General features: G+C 41.5%; 1 protein-coding gene across 12 annotated transcripts in view; it reads right to left on the reverse strand.

The window, feature by feature from the left end:
* Positions 1–25,614, reverse strand: part of ARVCF (ARVCF delta catenin family member) — a 738,556-nt gene that overhangs the window by 7,087 nt on the left and 705,855 nt on the right. For all 12 annotated transcript variants that reach the window (XM_075832471.1, XM_075832494.1, XM_075832495.1 and 9 more), the window contains 5 exons: positions 19,779–19,906; positions 18,332–18,482; positions 17,165–17,357; positions 15,658–15,769; positions 3,829–3,919 (listed from right to left, as the gene is read on the reverse strand). In XM_075832471.1, coding sequence (XP_075688586.1) covers positions 3,829–3,919; positions 15,658–15,769; positions 17,165–17,357; positions 18,332–18,482; positions 19,779–19,906 — 675 coding nt within the window. The remainder of the gene's footprint in view (positions 1–3,828; positions 3,920–15,657; positions 15,770–17,164; positions 17,358–18,331; positions 18,483–19,778; positions 19,907–25,614) is intronic.

Below are 25,614 nucleotides of genomic sequence, written 5' to 3' on the forward strand. Positions count from 1 at the left end.
ACAGCGTGCTCTTTGGTTGGGAAGCACTAGCTTCCAGTTGGCTGAGAAGTCAAACCTTCTTAAAGAATCCATTCATGAATGTAAAATTTTGGCGGCTACAATTCAGCAACTATAAGTCACCATACCTAAAACCAGCAAAAAGGCACTCTGAGCATCTGGTTCTCAAGTTAAAGCATACCCATCTTTACTCAAAAATAACTGTAGATGTTCAGCATATTAGACATAGTGAAGCCAGAAATGTAGTGTTTCAACTGGCATATTTTGGGTCTTTACTGATCTCTTCTTCTTCTTCTTCTGATTTCGTACATGCCTATTTTATATTGCCCTGAGCCAATCCGATGTATTACTCCTGCTTCTCTTCCTCCCCTCTCACAGCATGCAGTTTTAAAAACACACATACACACTGAGGGAGAGGAGCTGCAACTGCGTCCCTTCCTAAACCCGGTCATCTATTTACAGTTTTACTCTAGAGCAGCGTTACTAAACCAGAGGCTCAGGAGCCACATGTATCGCTTGGTCCACCTGCCTCTATAGTGCTATCCTGTATGCCTCTTCTGGATCCCCTGCACAATGTCTGCCGTTTGGCGCAGCACAGCGAGGGATGAAGGAGCTGGGCATGTAGGGAAATTTTTTTCAACTCTGCACAACAATACACACTCCTAACCCTTCCTGTACTTTGAGAGGATTTGTGAATAAAGGCTGTCGTGGGACCACTCCTTTAACGCCGAAGGGCGGATATATTCGTCCTGTGATGGTCCGGGTACTGCCACTGTACCCACGCGATCAGCGGCAGCAGCACGGCTGTTATACACAGCCTGGCTCCTGCTGCAACTGCCGGAATCGAAGTGCGCTCCGACTCCAGCAGTTTAACCCCTTAAATGCCGCTGTCAATAGTGACAGCGGCATCTAATGTGTTTGACAGAGGGAGCTCCCTCTGTCACCCCATCGGCGCCCCCGCAAAGAAATCGCGGATCGCCGTCGGGTTTCCATGGCAGCCGAGGGTCTAACAAAGACCCCCAGGTCTGCCTTCAGCAAATGCCTGTTAGGCGATGCCGGAGGCATGTCCTAACAGATTGCCTGTCAGTTTTACACTGACAGGAAATAATGCTTGATATACCGTTCAAAAGTTTAGGGTCACTTAGAAATTTCCTTATTTTTGAAAGAAAAGCAGTTTTTTTCAATGAAGAGAACATTAAATTAATCAGAAATACACTCTATACATTGTTAATGTGCTAAATGACTATTCTAGCTGCAAACGTCTGGTTTTTAATACAATATGTACATAGGTGTATAGAGGCCCATTTCCAGCAACCATCACTCCAGTGTTCTAATGGTACATTGTGTTTGCTAACTGTGTTACAAGGCTAACGGATGATTAGAAAACACTTGAAAACCCTTGTGCAATTATGTTAGCACCGCTGTAAACAGTTTTGTTGTTTAGAGGAGCTATAAAACTGACCTTCCTTTGAGCTAGTTTCATGTGAAACTCGACAGTCTATTCTTGTTCTTAGAAATGAAGGCTATTCCATGCGAGAAATTGCCAAGAAACTGAAGATTTCCTACAACGGTGTGTACTACTCCCTTCAGAGGACAGCACACACAGGCTTTAACCATAGAAGAAAGAGAAGTGGGAGGCCCCGCTGCACAACTGAGCAACAAGACAAGTACATTAGAGTCTCTAGTTTGAGAAATGGACGCCTCACAGGCCCTCAACTGGCAGCTTCATTAAATAGTACCCGCAAAACGCCAGTGTCAACGTCTACAGTGAAGAGGCGACTCCAGGATGCTGGCCTTCAGGGCAGAGTGGCAAAGAAAAAGCCATATTTGAGACTGGCTAATAAAAGGAAAAGATTAATATGGGCAAAAGCACACAGACATTGGACAGAGGAAGATTGCAAAAAAGATGAATCGAAGTTTGAGGTGTTTGGATCATACAGAAGAACATTTGTGAGACGCAGAACAACTGAAAAGATGCTGGAAGAGTGCCTGACGCCATCTGTCAAGCATGGTGGAGGTAATGTGATGGTCTGGGGTTGCTTTGGTGCTGGTAAAGTGCGAGATTTGTACAAGGTAAAAGGGATTTTGAATAAGGAAGGCTATCACTCCAATTTGCAACGCCATGCCATACCCTGTGGACAGCGCTTGATTGGAGCCAATTTCATCCTACAACAGGACAATGACCCAAAGCACACCTCCAAATTATGCAAGAACTATTTAGGGAAGAAGCAGGCAGCTGGTATTCTATCTGTAATGGAGTGGCCAGCGCAGTCACCAGATCTCAACCACATAGAGCTGTTGTGGGAGCAGCTTGACCGTATGGTACGCAAGAAGTGCCCATCAAGCCAATCCAACTTGTGGGAGGGCCTTCTGGAAGCATGGGATGAAATTTCTCCCGATTACCTCAGCAAATTAACAGCTAGAATGCCAAAGCTCTGCAATGCTGTAATTGCTGCAAATGGAGCATTCTTTGACGAAAGCAAAGTTGGAAGGAGAAAATTATTATTTCAAATAAAAATCATCATTTCTAACCTTGTCAATGTCTTGACTATATTTTCTAGTCACTTTGCAACTCATTTGATAAATAGAAGTGTGAGTTTTCATGGAAAACACAAAATTGTCTGTGTGACCCCAAACTTTTGAACGGTAGTGTATATGTGATCAGCAGATCGCATAGTGAAGTCCCCTGGTGGGACAAAAAAAAAAAATGTAAATCAGTTAAATAAAGTTTGTGAAAAAAAAAAAAATTACAGTGAAAGTGTCAAAACAAATAAAACATACACATATATGGTATCCCCGCGATCATAAGAACTTGAACAATAAAATGAACACATTAATTAAACCGCCGGATGAACGGCGTCCAAAAAAAACAACGGCAAAATTCTCTTTTCTCCCATTCCCCCCATAAAAAATTAATCTATAAGTCTTATGTACCCCAAAATAGTACTAATGAAAACTACACATTGGCCCGCAAAAATCAAGCCCACATACGGCCACATCGACGGAAAAATAAAAAAATGACGTCTCTTGGAATGCGGCGATGCAAAAACAAGTAATTTCTTTCTAAAAGGGTTTTTATTGTGCAAACGTAGGAAAACATAAAACCTTTAAATATTTAGTATTTCCGTAAGCGTGCCGACCCATAGAATAAAGTGAACATGTTATTTACGCTGCATAGTAAACGGCGTAAATTTATAACGTGAAAATCAATGCTGGAATAGCTGCTTATTTTCAAGTCTCTCCTAAAATAAAGTTAATAAAAGTTAATCAATATATTATAAGTATCTAAAAATGGTACAATTACAAAATACAACTCGTCCCGCAAAAAACAAGCCCTTTTACGGCCATGTCGACGGAATAAAAAAAAAAGTTACAACTCTTGGAATGCGACCGTGAAAAAAACAAAAATAATCCTTGGTCATGAACGTGCAAAATGGCCCGGTCATTAAGGGGTTAAAAGCGCTACACTCTGTTGTCACCGTCAGCAGTTCCATTCAAAATCTTCCTCACTGCGATCGGAATTGAGGTCGGGATCCCTGTTCTAGAGAACAGTAGGGATCCTAGTGGTGTGGCCCCCATGGATCATAAATTTATCACCTATCCTGTGGGAAAACCCCTTTAAGAGTGCTCATACACTGCTGACATTTAGTTTTAGCGATAAGTAGGGGTCTCCATGTTTAGTTCCTCATTAATGCCGATTTCTATATGATGCCAGAAAATTAAGAATTTGCACGAAGCAATACTTTCTGCCAATCTAAGTCAGAAAATGCAAATCCTGGGAACTTCAAAAGGAGTGTCAACCATATATATTAGCCACACTATGTCGCTCACCTTGATTTTTATCCACCAGAGGAAGAGTGCTGTCATCAAATCCAGACTTTCCATTACCCTTGGATCCCTTTGGCAGCGTTGATGTGGCAGACTGAAACATATATGTTAAATGTTTTTTAGGGTTTTTTTGCATTTACAAATACATTTTATTAAACAACATATAAAAAGGAAGTGGCACAACATATTAGGATTCGTTCACATCTGTGTCACAGTTCCGTTCGTGGGCTCCATCAGACCTTTCAGTCAGGGGATCCCACGAACGGAAACCAAACAGAAACCATAGCTTTCCATTACCATTGATTTTAAAGGTAACGCCTCCATTGCAAATGGTTTCTGTTTGTCTCTGTTCCATAAGGTTTCCGTTTTCTTGATGGAATCAATAGCGCAGTAGACTACGCTATTGATTCAGTCAAAAAAACGGGAACCTTACGGAACAGAGACAAACAGAAAGGTCTGACTGAACCAACGAACTGAACCCCGACGCAGATGTGAACGAAACCTAACTTAGGCTAAGTTCACACTTGTGTTGTATAATCCATTACTCTGATCCGTTTTTAGGTCAGAATAACACCTCATGCACAGAACCGTGTGTGCCGTCCGAGTCCCATCAGTGATCCGAGGAAAGATAGAACAAGTTCTATCTTTCCTCGGATCGAAGACTCGGATCATTTTTCATGGACCAGATTCACCCGCTTGAATGGGTCCGTGAAGACTATCGGGTGCCACTTGGATGCCGTCAAATACGGCCCGAGTGGCACAACGGTCGTGTGCATGAGGCGTAAGGGTAAAAACGGATCCTTTAAAAATCCCATTGAAATCAATGGGATTTTTTTATGGTTCAATCTTTTTTATTACGTTTTTTACAATTTAAATAATTATGACAATAAGTATAATTACATCTTATACAAAGTACAAATCCAGCCATACAATAATGTAATAAAACAAAAAAGCATAGAAAACGTCAATGTCAGACAAACACACGAATATTCCACATGGTCTTATTCGAAACTCATTATGTAGCATATAACAAAGTTTGCGATGAGTATGTCATCAGTGCAACTGTTATGCACAAACTACAGCTCCATCCTCTCTAGTAACGACCTCTATTCAATCACCTAGTATGCATGCGTACTCCATACGTTCCAAATTTCCGAAAAGGAGTGGAAAGAGTGCGAGTCATATGCCGTTATCCTTTCATATAAATATGTGGTATTAATTGCCGAAATTACCTCTTCAAACGGGGGAATAGATGTAGACTTCCAATACCTGGCCTATTATCATTATTTTATAAAATCAGAACTCTAAATCTCGGAGGTATAACATGAAGATCCAGAAATAAAGCTAATGGAGGTGATCCAGTAATGGAATTATTAATAATACCGGAGATGAGAATGAAAATCGACCTCCAATACCCCTGTATACATGGACATTGCCACACAATATGAAGCAAAGTGCCCCTGTGACCGCAGCACCTCCAGCACAAATATGAAGAAGTCGGATATATTATACTCAAGCGGTCTGGAGTGTAATACCATCTCAATATAGTTTTCATTGCCGATTCATAATGCAAGCTACAGCTTAGCGATTTATTTACCCATCGAAGAGCTTTGGACCAGGCCCCAGTCTCAAAGGTAATACCTAAATCCCTCTCCCATTCCCGGAATGGGTAGGATTTAACAACAGGCACTGACCCTTAATAAGAGTATATATAGGTTTTAAGCCTTTTTGTTACTTAGAAAACAATTGAAATACAGAATTGTTACCAAAGCCCTTCTTACGTCTCTGAGTTGCCAGAAAATGTTTGATCTGTATATATTTATATCTATCCGCCTCCGTTCAAGCATATACAGCAGATAATTTTTCAAAAGACAGAATCTGAGAATTTTCCCAAAGTTTAGAGATATCAGAAATACCTTTTTGAATCCAATGGTTTATATTCAAATTAGGAATCACCATAGCCAATAATTCTGTGGGATAATTGGTTACATCTAAAATGGCATTAGAATGAGAATATTCATGACATTTCGTCCAAAGGTGGATCGAAGCTTTAGTCAATGGAGAAATAGGCAACCTCCAACATGAAGCCAACAACAATATTTTCAAATTTGAGGGCTGTGCCCCATAATTTTCAATCAGTACCCAGTGTTTATGGATTTCCATTCGCCACCACGAAACTAACGGAGACACTAAGGACGCCATATAATAATGGTATATGTCGGGCAACACAACCCCCCCCCCTCCCCCCACCCCTTGCTTTCCTATCTTTGGTTAGCAATGTGTAGAAAGTCCTAGGTTTACGCCCAGCCGAAATAAATGTTGATATTTTTTGTATGGAGGTAAAAAATTACCTAGGAACCAAGATCGGAAGAGAACTAAATGAGTACAAAAGCTTAAAGAGGCTCTGTCACCAGAATAAAAATGCTCTCTCTCCAACATCAGTTTATCGGCGCTGGAATGTAGTTACTAGCAATGTGTTTTTATTTTAACAGGTTCCCGACCGCTGGCCGTAAATATACGGCCAGCGGTCAGGGTCTCTAAAGTCCGGCGTATAGTATATATACGGCCGCACTTCAGAGACTGTGCACGCGCGATCGCGTGCACACAGCTCTATGCCCTGGCTGTTGCTAACAGCCATGGGCACTGGGCAGAATGTCAGGGGTCAATCTTTTGGCCCCTGAACATGTGATCGCTGTGACAACCAATCACAGCGATCACATGCATTTCTGCATAGAAAACAGTGTGCACGCGATCGCGTGCACACAGCCCTGTGCCCTCGCTGTTACCAACAGCTCTGGGCACTGGGCAGAGTATCAGGGACCAATCTGATGGTCCCTGAACATGTGGTCGCTGTGACAACCAATCACAGCGATCACATGCATTTCTGCTTATAAAACAGTGTGCACGCGATCGCGTGCACACAGCCCTGTGCCCGCGATCGCGTGCACACAGCCCTGTGCCCGCGATCGCGTGCACACAGCCCTGTGCCCTCGCTGTTACCAACAGCTCTGGGCACTGGGCAGAGTATCAGGGACCAATCTGATGGTCCCTGAACATGTGGTCGCTGTGAAAATCACAGCGACCACATTTGTTTTATTTTGAGTTTTCTGGCAGTAAATCTCCTGCCTCTTTTCTTCTCCTCAAATATTGTTTCAGTTTGAGGAGAAAAAGAGACTCGGGAGAATTGCTGCCAGAAGATTACAGTGAAAAAAAAAAAAAACAGTTACACTATAAAACATTCTCTGTATAGATAGATTTCTATCTATCTATACAATCTATCTATCCATCTATCTTTTTTTCTATCTATCTACCTTTCTTTCTTTTATTCTATTAGAATAGGCAGGTAGGGAGTATATAATTATATATATATCCACATATATATAATATATATAGCAATAGCGGTTTATTTTTTTGTTAGCGGTAGTGTAGATATATATAGCAGTTAGGCCCCATGCACACGACAGCAAAAAACCTCCGTTTTTGCGGACCGCAACTGCGGTCCGCAAAAACTGAGCCATTCACTTTCATTGAACGCTGACACCTTTCAGTAGCACTACGGAAGGGTGTCAGTGCGGTGGAAATGTTCCGGGAATTATGGAACATGTCCGTTCTTTCGCATTTTGCGGGCCGTGCTCCCATACTTTGTATGGGAGCACGGCCCGAAAATGCGGCTGTCAGTCAGCGGCCGGCCGTGCCCGCGATCGCGGACAGCAATTGCGGGCACGGTCGTGTGCATGGGGCCTTAGTTTGTGTGTTTTATAAAAAAAATAAAAAAATAAAATTTGTTTAGTTAGTGTTAGTGTTAGTTACGTTATGGCGAGGAAGTTGTTTAGCGCCGAGGAGGCATACGCCATGCTGTGGTCTGAGTCGGAGACCGCATCAGAGATGGCGTCCGAGATGGAACCTGTTTTAGGTAGTGACGATGACAGCGTCACTTCAGGTTCATCTTCAGGGGACGTTGTCCCTGATGCAGTCGAAACTGCAGAACATGAAAGCGCAGGGCCAAGTAGCGCTGTAGCACGGGACAGCCTGGTCCCTCCAGTCCAGGCTCTTGTATGGGCACCTGCCCCATCTTTTGGGCCTAGAATCCACGGATTTACGACCACTCCTGGCATAACCGTGGACAATACAAATTTTGTCCAAATGGATTACTTCCATTTATTTATAACGGACGACATCCTAAATCAGATTGTCCACGAAACAAATTTATATGCCACGCAATATATAAGGCAGAAACCTTCATCCACCCATGCCAGAGATTGGACGCCCACCAATTTGCAGGAATTAAAAAAAAATTTGGGGCTCACCCTAAATATGGGTATTGTCAAAAAGCCCTCCATTAGGTCTTACTGGTCAACAAGACCCGCCCAAGCCACCCCAGTATATTCTGCAGTAATGCCCAGGTCTCGTTATGAGACAATAATGAGGTTCCTCCACTTCAATGACAACGCACAGGCCCCCCCAAGTACCGATGCAAACCGGGATCGGTTGTTCAAAATAAGACCGCTAATAAATTCCCTGAATAATTTATTTCTGCAACTCTACACCCCTGAGCAGAATGTAAGTGTGGACGAGCAGATATTTTGGAAGTGTTATAGAAACTCTGTTGAGTTTTGTAAAACCAGCTTTGAAAAAAAGCGATATGTGAAATAATCTTCTTCTATCCTCCGCCCTCCTACATCTCTATGTGATAAATAAGGCCACATATTTGGTATCCCCGTGCACGGGAGAAGTGGCAGAATGTGAACGGAGATTAATTTTGGCCGTGGTCTATGCCGTGTGTGAAAAATGCTGGTATAAACTGACGCATTTGCTAAAAAATTGCTAATTTTATTTTGTTCCATCTTATTCAAGAAACTTTCAGAAGAAAACTGGACTGTCTAAAAATATGATAAACCCCTTGAAGAAAACCTTGTGGGGTCTGCTTGCGTGAATGAAGTCATTTATGGGGTGATTCTAATCTTTCAGCAGCATTAGGCCCCCCAGAAAACAGTATGCGGCTATAAAGTCAAGTGCAGAATTCCTGGACCGAAAAGGCCAAAAAGCCTCCTTTTATGCCAAGCCCTGGCACATGCCCGCACAGTGAATAAGGCACACATATTTGGTATCCCCATGCACGGGAGAAGTGGAAGAACGTGAAAGGAGATCAATTGTGGCCGTGGTCCATACCGTGTGTGAAAAATACTAGCCTAAACTGACGCATTTGCTAAAAAAGTGCTGATTTTATTTTGTTCCATCTTATTCAAGAAACTTTCAGAAGAAAACTGGACTTGCTAAAAATATGATAAACCCCTTGAAGGAAACCTTGTGGGGTCTACTTGTGTGAACGAAGTCATTTATGGGGTGTTTCCAATGTTTCAGCAGTATTAGGCCCCCCAGAAAACAGTATGCGGCTATAAAATCAAGTGCAGAATTCCTGGACCGAAAAGGCCAAAAAGCCTCTTTTTATGCCAAGCCCTGGCACATGCCCATGAATAAAGCACACATATTTGGTATCCCCATGCACGGGAGAAGAGGAAGAATGTGAAATGCGATGAATTTTGTCCGTGGTCCATTTTGTGTGTGAAAAAGCTAGCATAAACTGACGCATTTGTTAAAAAAAAAAGCTAATTTTATTTTGTTCCATCTTATTCAAGAAACTTTCAGAAGAAAACTGGACTGTCTAAAAATATGATAAACCCCTTGAAGGAAACCTTGTGGGGTCTACTTGTGTGAATGAAGTCATTTATGGGGTGTTTCTAATGTTTCAGCAGCATTAGGCCCCCCAGAAAACAGTATGCGGCTATAAAATCAAATGCAGAATTCCTGGACCAAAAAGCCTCCTTTTATGCCAAGCCCTGGCACATGCCCGCACAGCGAATAAGGCACACATATTTGGTATCCCCATGCACGGGAGAAGTGGAAGAATGTGAAAGGAGATGAATTTTGTCCGTGGTCTATACCGTGTGTGAAAAATACTAGCCTAAACTGACGCATTTGCTAAAAAAGTGCTGATTTTATTTTGTTCCATCTTATTCAAGAAACTTTCAGAAGAAAACTGGACTTGCTAAAAATATGATAAACCCCTTGAAGGAAACCTTGTGGGGTCTACTTGTGTGAATGAAGTCATTTATGGGGTGTTTCTAATGTTTCAGCAGCATTAGGCCCCCCAGAACACAGTATGCGGCTATAAAATCAAATGCAAAATTCCTGGACCGAAAAGGCCAAAAAGCCTCCTTTTATGCCAAGCCCTGGCACATGCCCGCACAGTGAATAAGGCACACATATTTGGTATCCCCATGCACGGGAGAAGTGGAAGAACGTGAAAGGAGATGAATTTTGGCCGTGGTCCATACCGTGTGTGAAAAATACTAGCCTAAACTGACGCATTTGCTAAAAAAGTGCTGATTTTATTTTGTTCCATCTTATTCAAGAAACTTTCAGAAGAAAACTGGACTTGCTAAAAATATGATAAACCCCTTGAAGGAAACCTTGTGGGGTCTACTTGTGTGAATGAAGTCATTTATGGGGTGTTTCTAATGTTTCAGCAGCATTAGGCCCCCCAGAAAACAGTATACGGCTATAAAATCAAATGCAAAATTCCTGGACCGAAAAGGCCAAAAAGCCTCCTTTTATGCCAAGCCCTGGCACATGCCCGCACAGTGAATAAGGCTCACATATTTGGTATCCCCATGCACGGGAGAAGTGGAAGAATGTGAAAGGAGATTAATTTTGGCCGTGGTTCATACCGTGTGTGAAAAATGCTAGCATAAACCGACGCAATTGTTAAATTCTTGCATTTTTTTCCAATTTTGCCCACTTTAGAGAAAAAAAAAAATGATATATACTGACAAATGCCACTAAAACAAAGCCCTATCTGTCCTTTAAAAAGAGTGTAAAATTCAAAGATGAACTTTATTCACCTGCTGAGTTATAGTCATCTAAAGAAGCGCATAGCAAAATTGTGAAATTTGCTCTGGTCATTTAGCTGTAAAACAGCCTAGTCCTTAACCGGTTAAGAACGATGTTTTTTAACAAAGTTATGGCGTTTAGAACATTTATGCAAATTAGGTCCTTAATGCCCAACTGGGCGTTTTTTAATTTTCAACCAAGTAGGCGTATGACAAAGAGGTGTATGACAAAGAGGTGTATGACAAAGAGGTGTATGACAAAGAGGTGTATGACGCTGGCCAATCCGCATCATACACCTCTCTGTCTTACACCCAAGCTAGATTCACTGAGCAGCATGATCTCGCGAGACCGCGCTGTGACGTCACTTCCGCCCACAGGTCCTTCATCCCTGCGTCTGAAGACAACATCTTTCGTCTCCCTCCAGGCCGATGAGAAGTCCCAGTCGTCGGATCGGTAGTAGCAGCAGCAGCCTGGAGGGAGACGAAAGATGTTGTCTTCAGACAATAATAAGATGTTTAGTATACATCTAGTGTTGTCCGAAGCTTGTCTGTGTTTAACAAATCCAACCTGATCAGGTTCAACCAGATCTGGTATCAAAGGAGCCAAACGAACAGCCAATAACTTTGCATATATTTTTAGGTCCGAGTTAAGCAGTGCTATAGGTCTAAAATTTTCCCTGGTTTAGGCAAAGTTACTATTAAAGCCTCTTGATTTTCCTTCGGGAAGGAACCTAATGACATAGCCTTATCAAAAACCCCCTGAAGGTATGGAGTAAGAATGGAATGAAGTGTTTTGTAATAATCATTTGCAAGGCCATCTGGACCAGGAGATTTATGGAAAGGAAGAAAAGTAATAACCCTGGAGATTTCATCTGATGTTATGGGAGAATTTAACGTCTCTAATTGGTCCGGAGTCAATTTGCGAAGGTTTGATTTGGACAAGAATTGTTGAATATCTGATTCTATTATTGGGAGAGAAAAGGGGTCTGAGCGTAAATCATAGAGCATGCTATAATAGTCTTTCAATCCATTAGCAATATCCTTAGGGCTATATAATTTACCAGTATCAGTTTTGTTTCTCAGGAATGGAATTCTATTTCTAGTATGCTGCACTTTAAGACGAGAAGCTAAGAGTTTAGTAGCTTTATCGTTCTGAGAAAAGCATTTGGCTTTCATCTTTTTTTCGATTATTTTGATATCGAAATTAAAGAGAGGTACGAAGTTGTTGTCTAAGATTCGAAAGTTGATCTATTTGTGCCCGTGTTTGCTGAGCTTTATTAAATACCTCCAATCTTTTGATATCTGCAAGAAGCTTGGAGATCTGTTCATTCCTTAATTTCTTGCCCCTATGACCTAACTTGATAAACATTCCCCTTATGAAAGCTTTATGTGCATTCCATAGAATCTACGGGTCAGATACTGAATCAACATTACCCCCAAAATATTCGTTTAAATCGTTCTCGAAAATATGTTGGTATTTCAAATGAGACATAATGTAAGAATTTCTTCTCCATAAATAGGTCTGGTTGCAATTATACCTCTCCTCCACTGTCAGTGTAATGGCGGCGTGATCCAACCACATGATAGTTTCAATTGTTGAAGCTTGGGAGATTAACAGGCTATCTTTGTCTACCAGAAACATATCAATTCTTGAACAGGTTTTGTGTGATGCTGAGAAAAAAAGAATAATCTCGCTCCGTGGTATGATGAGTTCTCCACCACATCATACAACTCCCTCTGCCACAGTACTTTGCCTAACGATCTATCATTTCCTCTGGCAGAAGTTGTATCCACCGAAGAGTCCGATATAGTATTAAAATCCCAACAGATTATAAATCTCCCGTTTGACCGTATTCACTCGTCTCAAAAGTTTATGAACAAATCTAATTTGGCCTTTGTTCGGAGCATAAATAGACGCTACAGTATAAACAACACTATAAATGGAGCAGACCAATATAACAAAGCGACCCCATGGGTCTGAGACCTCAGTGATAAGCTGGAAAGCAAGGGAATCCCTTATAGCAATAAGCACCCCTCTAGACTTAGAATGATAGTGGGCCTAAAAAATAGATAGGAAATTTGGGTGTTTCAGACTAAACGCGTCTTTCTGAACAAGGTGTGTCTTCTGAGCACAGACAATATCACACGATAAAGTTTTTGCCTCAGACCATAAAGATGTCCTCTTTTGTGGGCTATTCAACCCTTTTACATTTAAGGAAAGAATTTTAAGTACCATTACAAAATAGAGCGAAATTTATACACACTAAAAATATATCTAGTATCAGGCGCACTGTCAAAGTGCACCCATCATATAAATTGGCATAGCAATGCGCCATCATCATATCTGAACACTGTATCATACCACGTGGAAGAACATACAGACAATAAAACATGAGAATAAACATGAATTTGCAATTAATGCTCTTAAGAGCATAGTAACAAAAAAGTATAGCATAATAGCTATCCAAAAGACTTTGTGTGTAGAAAACAGTGTCCCTGAGTACCAAGTCTGCATGAAATAGCAAACTGGATCACCTGAGATCAAGGTTAGGAACCTCAAATCTTGTCCGGTCTCCGGGGTTTAACGGACTGCCATCCATCCGACATGTGTCTTGGTGGTTGTTGTGAGGAAGACGCATTCAGAACTTGCAAGTCCCAGTTACACAATAAGGCCATGCCTTCTTCCACATTTCTGACAATATGAAGACCGTTGTTTCTGGAAATAATTAGCCGGACTGGAAATCCCCATTTATATACAATCTCGTTTTCTCTCAAGACTGCAGTAACCGGATTTAATTGTCGACGTAGTTGAAGTGTTGCCACTGATAGATCCGTAAACAGCAATAACTGCCGATAAGGCTCTGGTAATTTCGCCATCTTTCTTGTCGCTGCCATTAGATTTTCTTTGGTCTGGAAGAAATGTATACGAGCCAACACATCCCTAGGGACAGACTCCTCCAAATGTTTAGGGCGAGGAACTCTATGTGCTCTGTCAATAAGCATATCAGATGGTAAACACGTGGGAAGCATGATCTTCATGAACGCCTGAATAAATTGCTCCAGCGCATGTGGGGCTATACTTTCAGGTATACCCCGAAATTTGATGTTGTTCCTTCTCGATCTGTCCTCCAGATCCGCAACTTTGGTATGGAGAAACTGCACCTCTGTATCCAACTGGTAATGCGCATCAATTAAATCATTGTGTGAGCGTGCAAAATCTCCCATCTTCGACTCCACAGCATGAACCCTCTGATGCACCTCCTGAACAGCCACGTGAATAGGGCTAATCAAATAGCCAATGTCCGTTTGTAATGAGCATCTCAAAGCTTGCAACATATTTTTCATTATGGAGTCTGTGAGTACCATACCAGAAATAGGAATACCATCGAATATGTCTGAGGACTCCAGAACACCCAAACCCGGAAGATCATCTTTGCTTACCTCAGATATGAGGACAGACGGAGAGTGCAGACGCATTCTTTGTGTCCCCGGGCTTGTAGCAGATGGCGATGCCGGAGCGGATAAGGAAAACTCCTTGGAATGGCGTCGCTGAGGTAAGTCAGTGTTGGCATCTCTCACATTCCCTCCACTCTGTCCCTGATCAGAAGGGAGAGGAATCACTGGAGGACACGGAGACGCTGAAGTACTGCGTCTCGGCAGTGCCGGCGTAAGATTTTTGTCTAGAGGACAGGGTGGAAGATCTGACAACAGGGAGCTAGCACATGAGCCAGCGTCTGAGCCATCTTGGCTCCGCTCCGAAGCTTGAGAGAAATAAAAATCCATCATTTTCTCCGGTTTGGGCTAAGGCTTCTTCTTCTTAGGCATCCTGTCCTTGTCTTCGTACTGAAGAGAAACTGTTTTGAGGTGTTAGATGTATAAATCGTCGCTGTAAATGATCTCAGGCGTCGGAGCTAAGCACTCATGCAGCCATCTCGGTCAACAGCCAGGCCACGCCCCAATCAATGGGATTTTTAAGTGCATTTGTTAGCATCGGTTGTGTTAGTCATCTGTTTTTTACGGAGATAAAAGTGCAGAGTAAAACGGATAGAAACAGATTGTAATCCGTTTGCATCAACTATTTTGATTTCAATGGGATTTTTAACGGATCCGTTTTTATTCTCTTTATGATCTAAAACGGATCAGGGTAACGGATTTCACAACGCAAGTGTGAACTAAATGTCAAGTGTTAGTCAAGACTGAAGGTAAAAAATACAAAATATAAAGTTTAGGCTGGCCAAAGGTATAAGATACAGTATATTTCAGCCAACAGTTTACTTGGCCTGCAGCTATCTTTCTGGACTCCTCCAATAAATACCATTTAGCTCAGTCAAATGGCCATGTTTCTAAAAAGCGTGATAAGTGTCTGCCAGAACCCACTGTGGGTGCAGGATTGGACGGGCTGAAATAAAAGTACACTCGATCACGGCTACCCCCGACAGGAGACAAGGGGGCCAGTCCGACTGTCCTGTAGATATACTAGAAAATACTGCTGAAATCTGACAAAAACCTCATGTCTATGGTCAACTCTAGGTTTAAAGGAAAAGGGGGTAGATCAAATTATCATTGGTTATCTTTAAATATTACAAACTTATAGTCTGCATTTTAGGAGAAAAAAAAAGAAAATAAGAGGACATTAGAAAGGCTTTTTTTTTTTTTTACAAGGTCTGACATGCCAGTGGATCTCTTGTAATCAACACTTTTTTGTAGAGATTGTGTTCTAAACAATGGTCTGTGGTGGATAAACCCCTAATGGCTACATTATTAAGAAATCCACCCGCCATAATAAGAGCTTACAAATCCCACGAATACTACCACATTGATCGTACCAAAATGTTTGCTCTATGATATTATAAGTGTTACTTCAGTGTACTTGAGCTCAGTTCTTAAATCTCAAAGTGCAGCGGAATATCATGAAAAATATTGTCAAGGCACGAGTCTTTACCTGGAAGTTTGCTTTGTTCCAACCTTCTTTCTGAAGAGCATTTCGGAGTTCCTTGTAGCTCCAAATCATCTGTAGGACATGGGAGGCAGCTTTCACCTCTCTTGGAGACGGACTAAATAAGGTAGCAGAAGATACCATGCATCATTATAGTTATTTTTACCTCCAGTGAATAATACAAAAAATATTGTTCTTAGGTCCTCATCTACAGTACTTTTGTTTATGACCTTGCACTCCTCTCCATTCATTTAGTCAGCGCATAGGGATCTTTTTAGATCCTTATGTGCTGTCTTATACGAACACATTAACGATACTGAAGTGTTTAGACAGTGAATAGACATCCACGGGATGTCTATTCACTGTCTAAACACTTCAGTATTGTTAACGTGTTAGTATAAGACAGCACATAAGGATCTAAAAAGATCCCTATGCGCTGACTAAATGAATGGAGAGGAGTGCAGGACGCTGATTGGTCAGCGTCATACACTCCTCTGTACAACGCCCACTTGGTCTAAAGTAAAAATACGCCCAGTTGGGCATTAAGCAACTCATTAGCATAAATCTAAAATCGCTAATAAAGTGGTGAAAACAGATCGTTTTATGAAATAAAAAGCATTACTGTCACCTACATTATAGCGCCGATCTCCTTATGTAGGAGACAGGGCACTTATAATGTGGTGACAGAGCCTCTTTAAGTACATTCTTACACACTGCTGAAATCAGTGCTGAGGCAGTTATTATCTATGTGCTCCAGCAGATGACAGAACCGAATAGTACAGGAGGGCAGTAATTTAAGTCTCCTTCTACTCTGCTCCATATTGGAAAGTGTGGATCCTGCAAGTCAATGAGGATACCAAACAGCATATAGGACTAATTTTTTTTATTCAAGATGAGAAACTTTAATTTATACACTGAAATGCATACCCTAATATGTTTTTAGTGGATCACTGGAGGAACACTTTAAAAGGTTACCGTACGTAAAGCTTTGATGTCATTTTTTTTATTTAATGAATGTATTTCGTCATAGTAAACATGTTTCTTTTATTTATAAAGAAAAATGTGCATAATTTTCGAGATGCAGCATCCATGTATCCACTTTACATAGAAGCTGCATATAGTCGCTGTAAGTCGATTCTGTCAGTCAGCTGGACTGACGGCTCGACCGAGAGTGGCTCCTAAAACACAATCTAACCCCAATACCGTTTATTTCTTTGTTGAAAAAACATTTTGGTCCATATCTTCAAAGTCACTTTTGCAGTTCTGTACATTATGGGGAAAAGATGCCTTGTCTGGACCAACCACAGTATCTAACTGTTTGATCGTAATAAATATACTGTTGATATTATAAAGGGATTGAAATCTGCGATTACTGGCATAAGAACAAAAATGTGCTATCTTCAGAAAGATGTAAAGGACATCGCTACCAATGGGTATTGAACGAAACCACTAATTTTTTTGAGGAGACATCTATCTGATGGTGCTTTAATAGTTTAAGTATTTTTGAAATCACCTGGATTTATTTATAGTGATTAGTTTTTCAATCCCCTGTGTCTGGATGAGGGATCGGGCATTTTCAGAGCTATCTGTGACTATTTCGTGGATAGTGTTCAGCACGGCAACCACAGTGTCTTCTTCCAAATTCTTAGCAGGACGTTGTTGTCCTCCAGGCAAGTTTCGGACCAGCTGTCCCATGGCATAATTGCCTGCGGACCAAATGAAGCAAAGCCATTTAATTTATGTCGCAAGGTCATAAACATTCTGAAACTTCCAGACACTTTATAATAATATCTCAAGCAACGTGCTCATGTAGTCATTATTTATGCACTTTACATCTCTGCATCCCGATTATCAATATTAAATATTTACTTACTATAAAATATGGGATTTCGAGACTATTCCCTTTTCCAAGCCATTCTCTTAAATATTTATATTGTCAGCCTTGGCTTCCCTAGCGTTGCTTGGAAACCTGGCAAGTACCTTTTCATCTGATGGGAATGTAATGCACATAAAAATGAAAAATATTCTCTACATCAAGCCACAGCTGAAATCTCTTTTCACTTAGTCAGCCAAATAATGGTGCAATTTCTAAATAACCTTACGGAAGGCAGAGAAATGTTCTCAAGTACAAACAACAACAACATAATATACAGAAAATACATTTTCCTATAGCGGGTGACATTTTAAGATTCATTGCATTGGTGTCACTTACTAAATATCAGGAGATATCTATGGGAACCGCATGTTGCTGATGCATTATTTATGTAGATACGATCCACACACAAAGCTCCATAAAACACACTTCATACTAGTCTCCATGCTCTGTATATACAAGCAAATTTAGTATAGAGCAGTGGTGTCAAACCTGTGGCCCTCCAGCTGTTGCAAAACTACAACTCCCAAGTATTCCCTGGTTGCTGCATGCTTTTAAAGGCATGCTGAGAGTTGTAGTTTTGCAACAATTGGAGGGCCACAGGTTTGACACGTGTGGTATAGAGCATGTCAAATATTTCCGCTCCCAGGACTCTCCCATTTTCATGGATCTAATCCCCTTAGGATTGGAAATTCTACACATGGCACAATTGTTGCTCCAACTGACCAATTTATATATTGTATAACGTGCCCAAATAAATGTAAGAATTTAATAACGGATAGTACCACGAAATGGAAAGGCACGTACCAATCAAGTCTTTGTTGCGTCGGTCCATAGATAGATTTCTCAGAGCTATGGCAACAGCCCTTACTACTTTGTCAGAGTCTGACTGAAGCAATTCAACCAGCACTGGCAGGCCTCTCTCTTTACGGACTGTAGCACGGATATAGGTAGACCACTGAAAAGGCGGGAAGAAAATATTTCTAAGATTAGGACAATGTGTGGAGAAAACTTGTGAAATAGAACACTGAGTACTGTATATAAACACTGCGTTCATTACTGCTGCTCTTTTACAAGAAGTACTCCAGTTGTTATCCCCCGCCCTACTTCCGGTTAAAAAATGTAATGTAGTTATGTTTATTGACCTACCTGAAGCTGTATTTGACGGGACGTCGTGGGGTCGAGTAATCTGTACTACGACGACCCAAATTTAACAGGGCCTACTGTAGAAACCGGATGTCGGCCTCTCAATGCAAATCTAGGAGACTCAAATCGAGGCTTTGACAGACTTGCATTGAGAGCCTTATTTCGGGTCCCCAGAGCAGATGCTGTAGAATACAGGGAGTCAGAATGTAGAGCCCGTGGCCCCACAACTGCAATTGTAAACAAAACCAAAAGAATCACCAGACATTCTTTCATTGCACAACCATTTACAAATGAAGAATATATTGAGCTCTGAAATCTGTCTGGAGAACCAGTTAAAAAAAATATCCTATGTAGGAATATATGGCATCTTTCCTCAGAGAACAAAACATTGCCTTCTAAAATGTAGCAATTTGCTGCATACTTAGCTGAATACCTCAATGGTCTAGGGGGAATAGGCTAAGCACAGATTATTCTAGTCATGTAAACTTACTAGTAAACAGAGAATCCATTTACTAATGTTTGCCTTGACAAACAATACAAGCTTTTATAGCAAGGGCATGAATACCCATGAAGAGATTAGGCTGTGGTATCATTTCATAACTATTGAAAGAACAAAATAGAACTGAAAACTGGTTATAGCAGAAAGTAAGGGTATGTTCACACGCAGAGTCAAAAACGTCTCAAAATACGAAGCGGTTTTCAAAAGAAACAGCTCCTGATTTTCAGACGTTTTTTTGTGCCACGCGTAAGAAAACGCAGCAAAAAACGCTCCGTCGGAACGGAACTCCGTTTTCCCATTGAAATCAATGGGCAGATGTTTGGAGGCGTTCTGCCTCCGATTTTTCGGCCGTTTACGGCCCGAAAATATGTTCCGTGTGAACATACTCTAAGAGGGTTAGGCCAGGGCTCCACCTAGACTTTTTGTAGTACTATAGAATTGATTTTAACTATTGAGCTACAACTGACTGCAGCTGTCACTCAATAGATAAAATAGATTATGTATTACAACAAAAAGTCTAGGAGTAGCGAGCGCAGTGTGATTAAAGAGACAGTCATGGAAGGTCAATAATGGCTGCCCCTGAATAAAATATGTAAAGTGGCCACTTACAGTCCAGTTTCCAGCACTCAGATTCTGCAGTGCTCCAGCTGCTGCTTCCAACGTGTTGTAGTTTTGGCTTTCTGTCAGTATAGATAAGTAGAGACGCACAACCTCTGGCTGGTACAAAAGTTCAAATCCTTTAAATTAAAATAAAAAATAAGATTGTTTTCCCGGTTACTGATTATTAAGCAAAATATTAAATCACAAAATGTAATTATTATGATGCATATATTAAACGATGCCAGTGACAACTTTAGCTTTTAGATTAGGTTATCCTACAATCAATTGTTTTTCCCATAAGCGGTTTTTATTTTTTTATTTATTTGAATAGGAAATCATACAGTTTTCTAATATACACATTAGAAATTCTGCTCACATACATTCTTATAATCATTTGGTAGCCTCTATCTCAAAATAAATAAATAAAAAAAAAAAAAAAGGTAAAGCCCACATCTTAGGCTTTGTTCACATTTGCGTTGGGGTCCCGTTCTGACGTTCCGTCTGAGCTTTCCGTCAGAATGGGACCCTGAACAGACAATCTGAAACAGATGGAAACCAGAGGTTTTCGTTTCCATCACCATTGATTTCAATGGTGACGGATCCGGTGCCCATGGTTTCCGTTTGTCTTTGTTGTGCATCGGACCCGTCGTTTTGCTGGAACACAGAGGTGAACAAAGCCTTAGTCCATGGTAATGCATCCATAGAATAACGGTTGGACTAATTTTAGCGTCAGGCATCTAACAGGTTAATAATATTTTACGGAAGAGTATAAAGTCTTTCTACCTACAGCAGCATCTCATGTCGGTCAGTGTGTGTAGGAGCAGCTCTTACAAAGTCTCCTCTGTGTATTGGGTGCTTTTTTTTTTTTTTTTTTTTATAGTTAACTTTATTAAGAACATGACAACATCCCCCAGTGACAGGCAGCCTTTTTCTACAAGTAAATACACGAACAACGAAGCAGTTTATCATTTTTCCACGTTTAGTCCTTTTCACTTAGCCCATGGATGTGTCCTCTGTGTTAAACCAGCACATATATGTCATGTAACTCTGCTGCTACCTGAATGCTAGGGGGTCACATGATGTGTGTGTGTGTGTGTGTGTGTGTGTGTGTGTGTGTGTGTGTGTGTGTGTGTGTGTTACATGACTGATGCCATCTTTACTCATATTCAGTTATCCTGTGGATACATTACATAGAACTAATCTATGGCCTATACCATTCTACGGTGAAGAGACAGGTATAAGAATGATACGTTACCAGAATTGTAAATACATGTATATTAGGAGATTGTATGATTTCCTATTCTATAAATAAAAAGAGGACAACTCCTTTAACTTCTGAAAATAAACTGCCCATGCACAAATAAACTTGCTTTAAACTGCCCATCTATGTATTTCAATTTCTCTTTTCCCGTTTGTGCAGCGGTCTTCAAACACCGAGCAAACTGTGTGGTCCTGTGGCACCTACCACGTGGCCACCGATTGTAACTTGGGAACTACAGATGCCAGAAGCAACCTGTGTCTCCTCCTGGCTACAGGCACCTCCCTCCTTATATGTACAACCTAGAAATCTACATGTCCTATATTTATTGTAATTTACTTCATTGGTGGTTCTTCTTGTGTGCTTGGCAACCGCTGTCTTCTCTGTGCATGCTTGCCCTGTGCAGCTAGGACGGGGATGCCGAACACATGCGATATTCAGTGCACAGGGCGAGCTAGCTATTCAAAAGGAAGCAAGCGGGGATAAACCGTGCATGCTCGACCGCCGAGTGTACAACTACTAGAGAACGTGTCCGGTAGCAACGGAAGGAAAACTACGACTTGCCTAGCGTTCGAGGGGTACGAGTACTGAAAAATGGTACATTTGCTAAAATAGTGTAGATGGGGAGGTTATTTTACACATAGAACACACCGAGCCATCAATGCTCCCAAGTTAGAGTCGTGGGTTTCCATTAGATTAAGGACCATCAGGGTTTATAACCCCCATAGGTTCTGCCTGCATAGCTAGATTTGATGGCTGTGGAAGTGAACCAATCAACTTTACAAAAACTCCCATTATTAATAAAGGCCCACAGAGTTCATAACTTAAATGTGATAGACTACAGGTGGATGCCACGTGTCAGAGACACACAGGACCCGCTGACACTGAACCCGTCAGTCCCACTGACCTACACGGATACAGGCCTTAGTGAACGATACAGCTGCTCTGTATACAACACAAAGCAGCTCTATCTCAAAAAGTAAAAATTATTTTTAATAATACTAAATTTGAAAGTTGCAACAAACACACTGACTGACATTTTTTATTAAAAAAAAATACATAAATCACTTTCAAAAGGGGTACATAGTCTTTAAGCCTATAGACAGTGACGATATACTTGGAGATTAGATGTTCATGAGAAAGGATACCCATTATCCTTGAACCAAAGTGGAGGGTGTGGGGATTCGGTAAAGCTGATCACTGGCAGACAACGTAAATGAAAACTGTTAAATGCCCCCACATTTTCATTTGTTTACGGCCCGATAAACGGCTGAAAATAGTCTGTGTGAACATACCCTAATAGTAGTAGAATGCAAGCATAAAATAACGAACATCATATACAAGGTGACCAGTGATCAACAATTTATTCTAATTAAACTGAACATGATTTTCAAATCAGCGTTATTGAGAATATTCTGGAACTTTTTCGTTAGATTTCTCCCTCACTATAATATTTTCCCACTAGACTTATTCTTTACATGCAGCATAGAAGCCACATGAGGGCAGTATAAGCACTGCTATAAATCTGCTCAAGGTCACAGCCAAGGAAACTCATGCACTCAGCCACTTTAAAAGATTACCAGTTATCACATAAACCACCACAAAGCGTACCAATGCCTTACTGCTAAATTTAAAATATAAGCACTGAACTATTACTGAAGAGGCACACAGAAAAAAAACACACACACACACACACACTTGAGTGAAAAGACAAAAGGTTTGTTAGAGCCAAAGCAACTATAACCGGACACTAATGGGAGCCATTTATCTAAGCCAGGAAACAAGCTCTGGGTTTAAAGGGGTTTCCCATGAAGCTTGAGAAAGACCCTTCACTCACTGCGGGTGAAACGTTGCCTGTTTGTCGCAAGATGTTTTGACAATAAAACCTTTTTTAAGATTGAGACGTGTGCGGTTGTCCTACTGCTTTGTTGGAAATGACATTATGCCAGAGAAGGTTTGCCTGGCTTGACAGCGTGCGCCGCACCAGGAACTCAGGACTTGTGCTGCTTCAAAAATGTCCTATTTTTGGCTCAATGTCCACAGGATATGTCATGAATGTCATATAGATGCAGGTCCCACCTATCTCTAGAACAGGGCCCCCTAAACCCCGTTCTAGCTTTTTGTGCTCCCGCTGCCTCCCGGCCACTTCCTGACTTTATGGTTGGGAGTTACGGAAACAGCGTCACTCGCTGAGCCACGCTGTTTCCGTAACTCCCATAGGAGTGAATGTCAGTTACAGAAGCAGCGTAGCATGCAAGCTATGCGGTTTCCATAACTACTATTCTGTTCTTTGAGACTTACGGAAACAGCGTAGCTCAGCAAGTTACGCTGTTTCCGTAACTCCTGACCATGTAATCAGTAAGTGTCCGGGAGGCAGCGGGAGCACAAAAAGCTAGAAGGGGGATTAGGGGGCCCTGTTCTAGAGATAGGTGGGACCCGTATCTGACATTCATGACATATCCTGTGGATATGTCATAAATGTCCTTCATGGGCAAACCCCTTTAAGTCTTATAGCTTTGGGCTGCCCATAAACGTGCAGGTTTTTTGAAGAAGATTTTGAAGCCAAAACCAGAAGGGGATTAAAAAAAAAAAAAAAAAAAAAAAAAAAAAAAAAAGGAGAAGTTGAATCTGTCCTTTCAGCTGTGTTCACATCTGCATTTGTCATTTCCGTTGTTCTGCTCTGTCATAGGATGAGAACAAGGAAAGTGACGGCAGTGACTGATTCATCGCATGATTGACCCCAATGGCGCCCGACGGACCCCATTGCCTAGAATGGTGTCCATTATTTTACCGGACAAAACAGCGCTGCATTCTGCACTAATTTGTCAGCCATTTTTAACCTAACGGAGCATCTGAACACAGTCTTTACTTTCTCTCCATTTATCATACACATTTTTGTTTTTTGGCTTAAAAAAGCCTAAACAAAAAAACTGCACTTGTTCGGGCACACTCCGGCTGGGTTCACATGGGACGGATAAGCTGCATAAAAGCACGCAGCATATCCGACCTGTGTGCCGCAGGAAATTCCGGGAGAAAAACTGCACCAAACTGTGGTGCAGTTTATCGCCCAGAACGTCCGCTGCAGAAAACTGCTGCATTAACCGGCCTGCTAGCAGGCCGGCCTCCTGGTATGACGTTTCATCCCAGGAGAACGCTGCAGCCTGTGATTGGCTGCAGCGGCGGTCACATGGGATGTAGTATCGTCTCAGGAGGCTGGCCCTCTGACGTCATACAGGCCGGCCTCCTGCTGGGACGATGTTTTATCCCATGTGATCGCCGCTACAGCCTGTGATTGGCTGCGGCGGTCAAATGGGATGCAACTTCATCACAGGAGGCCACGCTGGAGGGAGGAACACAGACTTCTGGTTAAGTATGCGATTTATTTTTTTCTGAGATGCGTTTTTTGCGGCGGGATCGCTGCGAACCTACTGCATAAATCGCAAACAAATAAGCAGCGTTTATGCAAATACAATGGACATGCTGCAGAGTAAAATTCCGCACTGCAGGTCAATTTCCGAGCATTTTTTCCGCTCAGTATGTACACAGCGTGTGGATGAGATTTGTTTCATCTCATCCACTTTGCTGCTACTGTATTTACTGTGGTTTTTCTGGGGCATTTATGCAACGTGCGAACTGACCCTTAGGGTATGTTCACACGGTTTATTTTCGACCGTTTTTTAGGCCGTAAACGGACGAAAAATCGGATGCAGAACGCCTCCAAACATCTGCCCATTGATTTCAGTGGGAAAAACAGCGTTCTGTTCCGATGGGAGGTTTTTTTCTTACGCGGCCGTTTTTCAAAGCGGCCGCGAAAAAAGAAGTGCATGTCACTCCTTGAAAACGGCCGTAAAAAAACGCAGCGTAAAACGCGAGTGGCTTAAAAAAAACACGTCTGAAAATCAGGAGCTGTTTTCCCTTGAAAACAGCTCCGTATTTTCAGACATTTTTGGTTAAGCGTGTGAACATACCCTTAGGGTGAGTTCACATGTAGCGTAAATACTGGAGATTTTCCGCAACTCAATCGGTTGCGGAAAATCCACAGCATAATACAGTAGCAGCAAAGTGGATGAGATTTCAACAAATCTCATCCACGTGCTGCGTAAATGCTGAGCGGAAAAAAAAGAGTTCAGAAATTGACCTGTGGTGCCTTTATTTAATACGCGGCATGTCAATCGTATTTGCGTAAATTCTGATTACTTGTTTCGGGTTTTCCCCATTTAATTAAAATAGCATGTTGCATTTTTTTTGCGGTAGAAAACGCTCAAAAACCCAGCTCAGAAAAAAAAATATATATATAGTCTTATACTACTATAGAATTCTATGATTTTTCGTCGAGTGCAAATCTCCTGGAATTCTGTGTTTTTTTTCGTTTCATTTTATGTAACTGCTGCAGCCAATCACAGCCACAATTTGGTGCGGTTTTTCGGCCGGAATTCCCTGTGGCGCACAAGGCGTCCATTGACGTGTATCCACCCTGTGTGAACCTAGCCTTACATATACTAAACAACCCCTATAATGAACAGATGGATTACAAACAGAGACAGATGAATTTACCATATTTACCAATACTTAGGCCTCATGCACACA

This window comes from Rhinoderma darwinii, chromosome 1 (assembly GCF_050947455.1).
Source record: "Rhinoderma darwinii isolate aRhiDar2 chromosome 1, aRhiDar2.hap1, whole genome shotgun sequence".
NCBI lineage: Eukaryota > Metazoa > Chordata > Amphibia > Anura > Rhinodermatidae > Rhinoderma > Rhinoderma darwinii.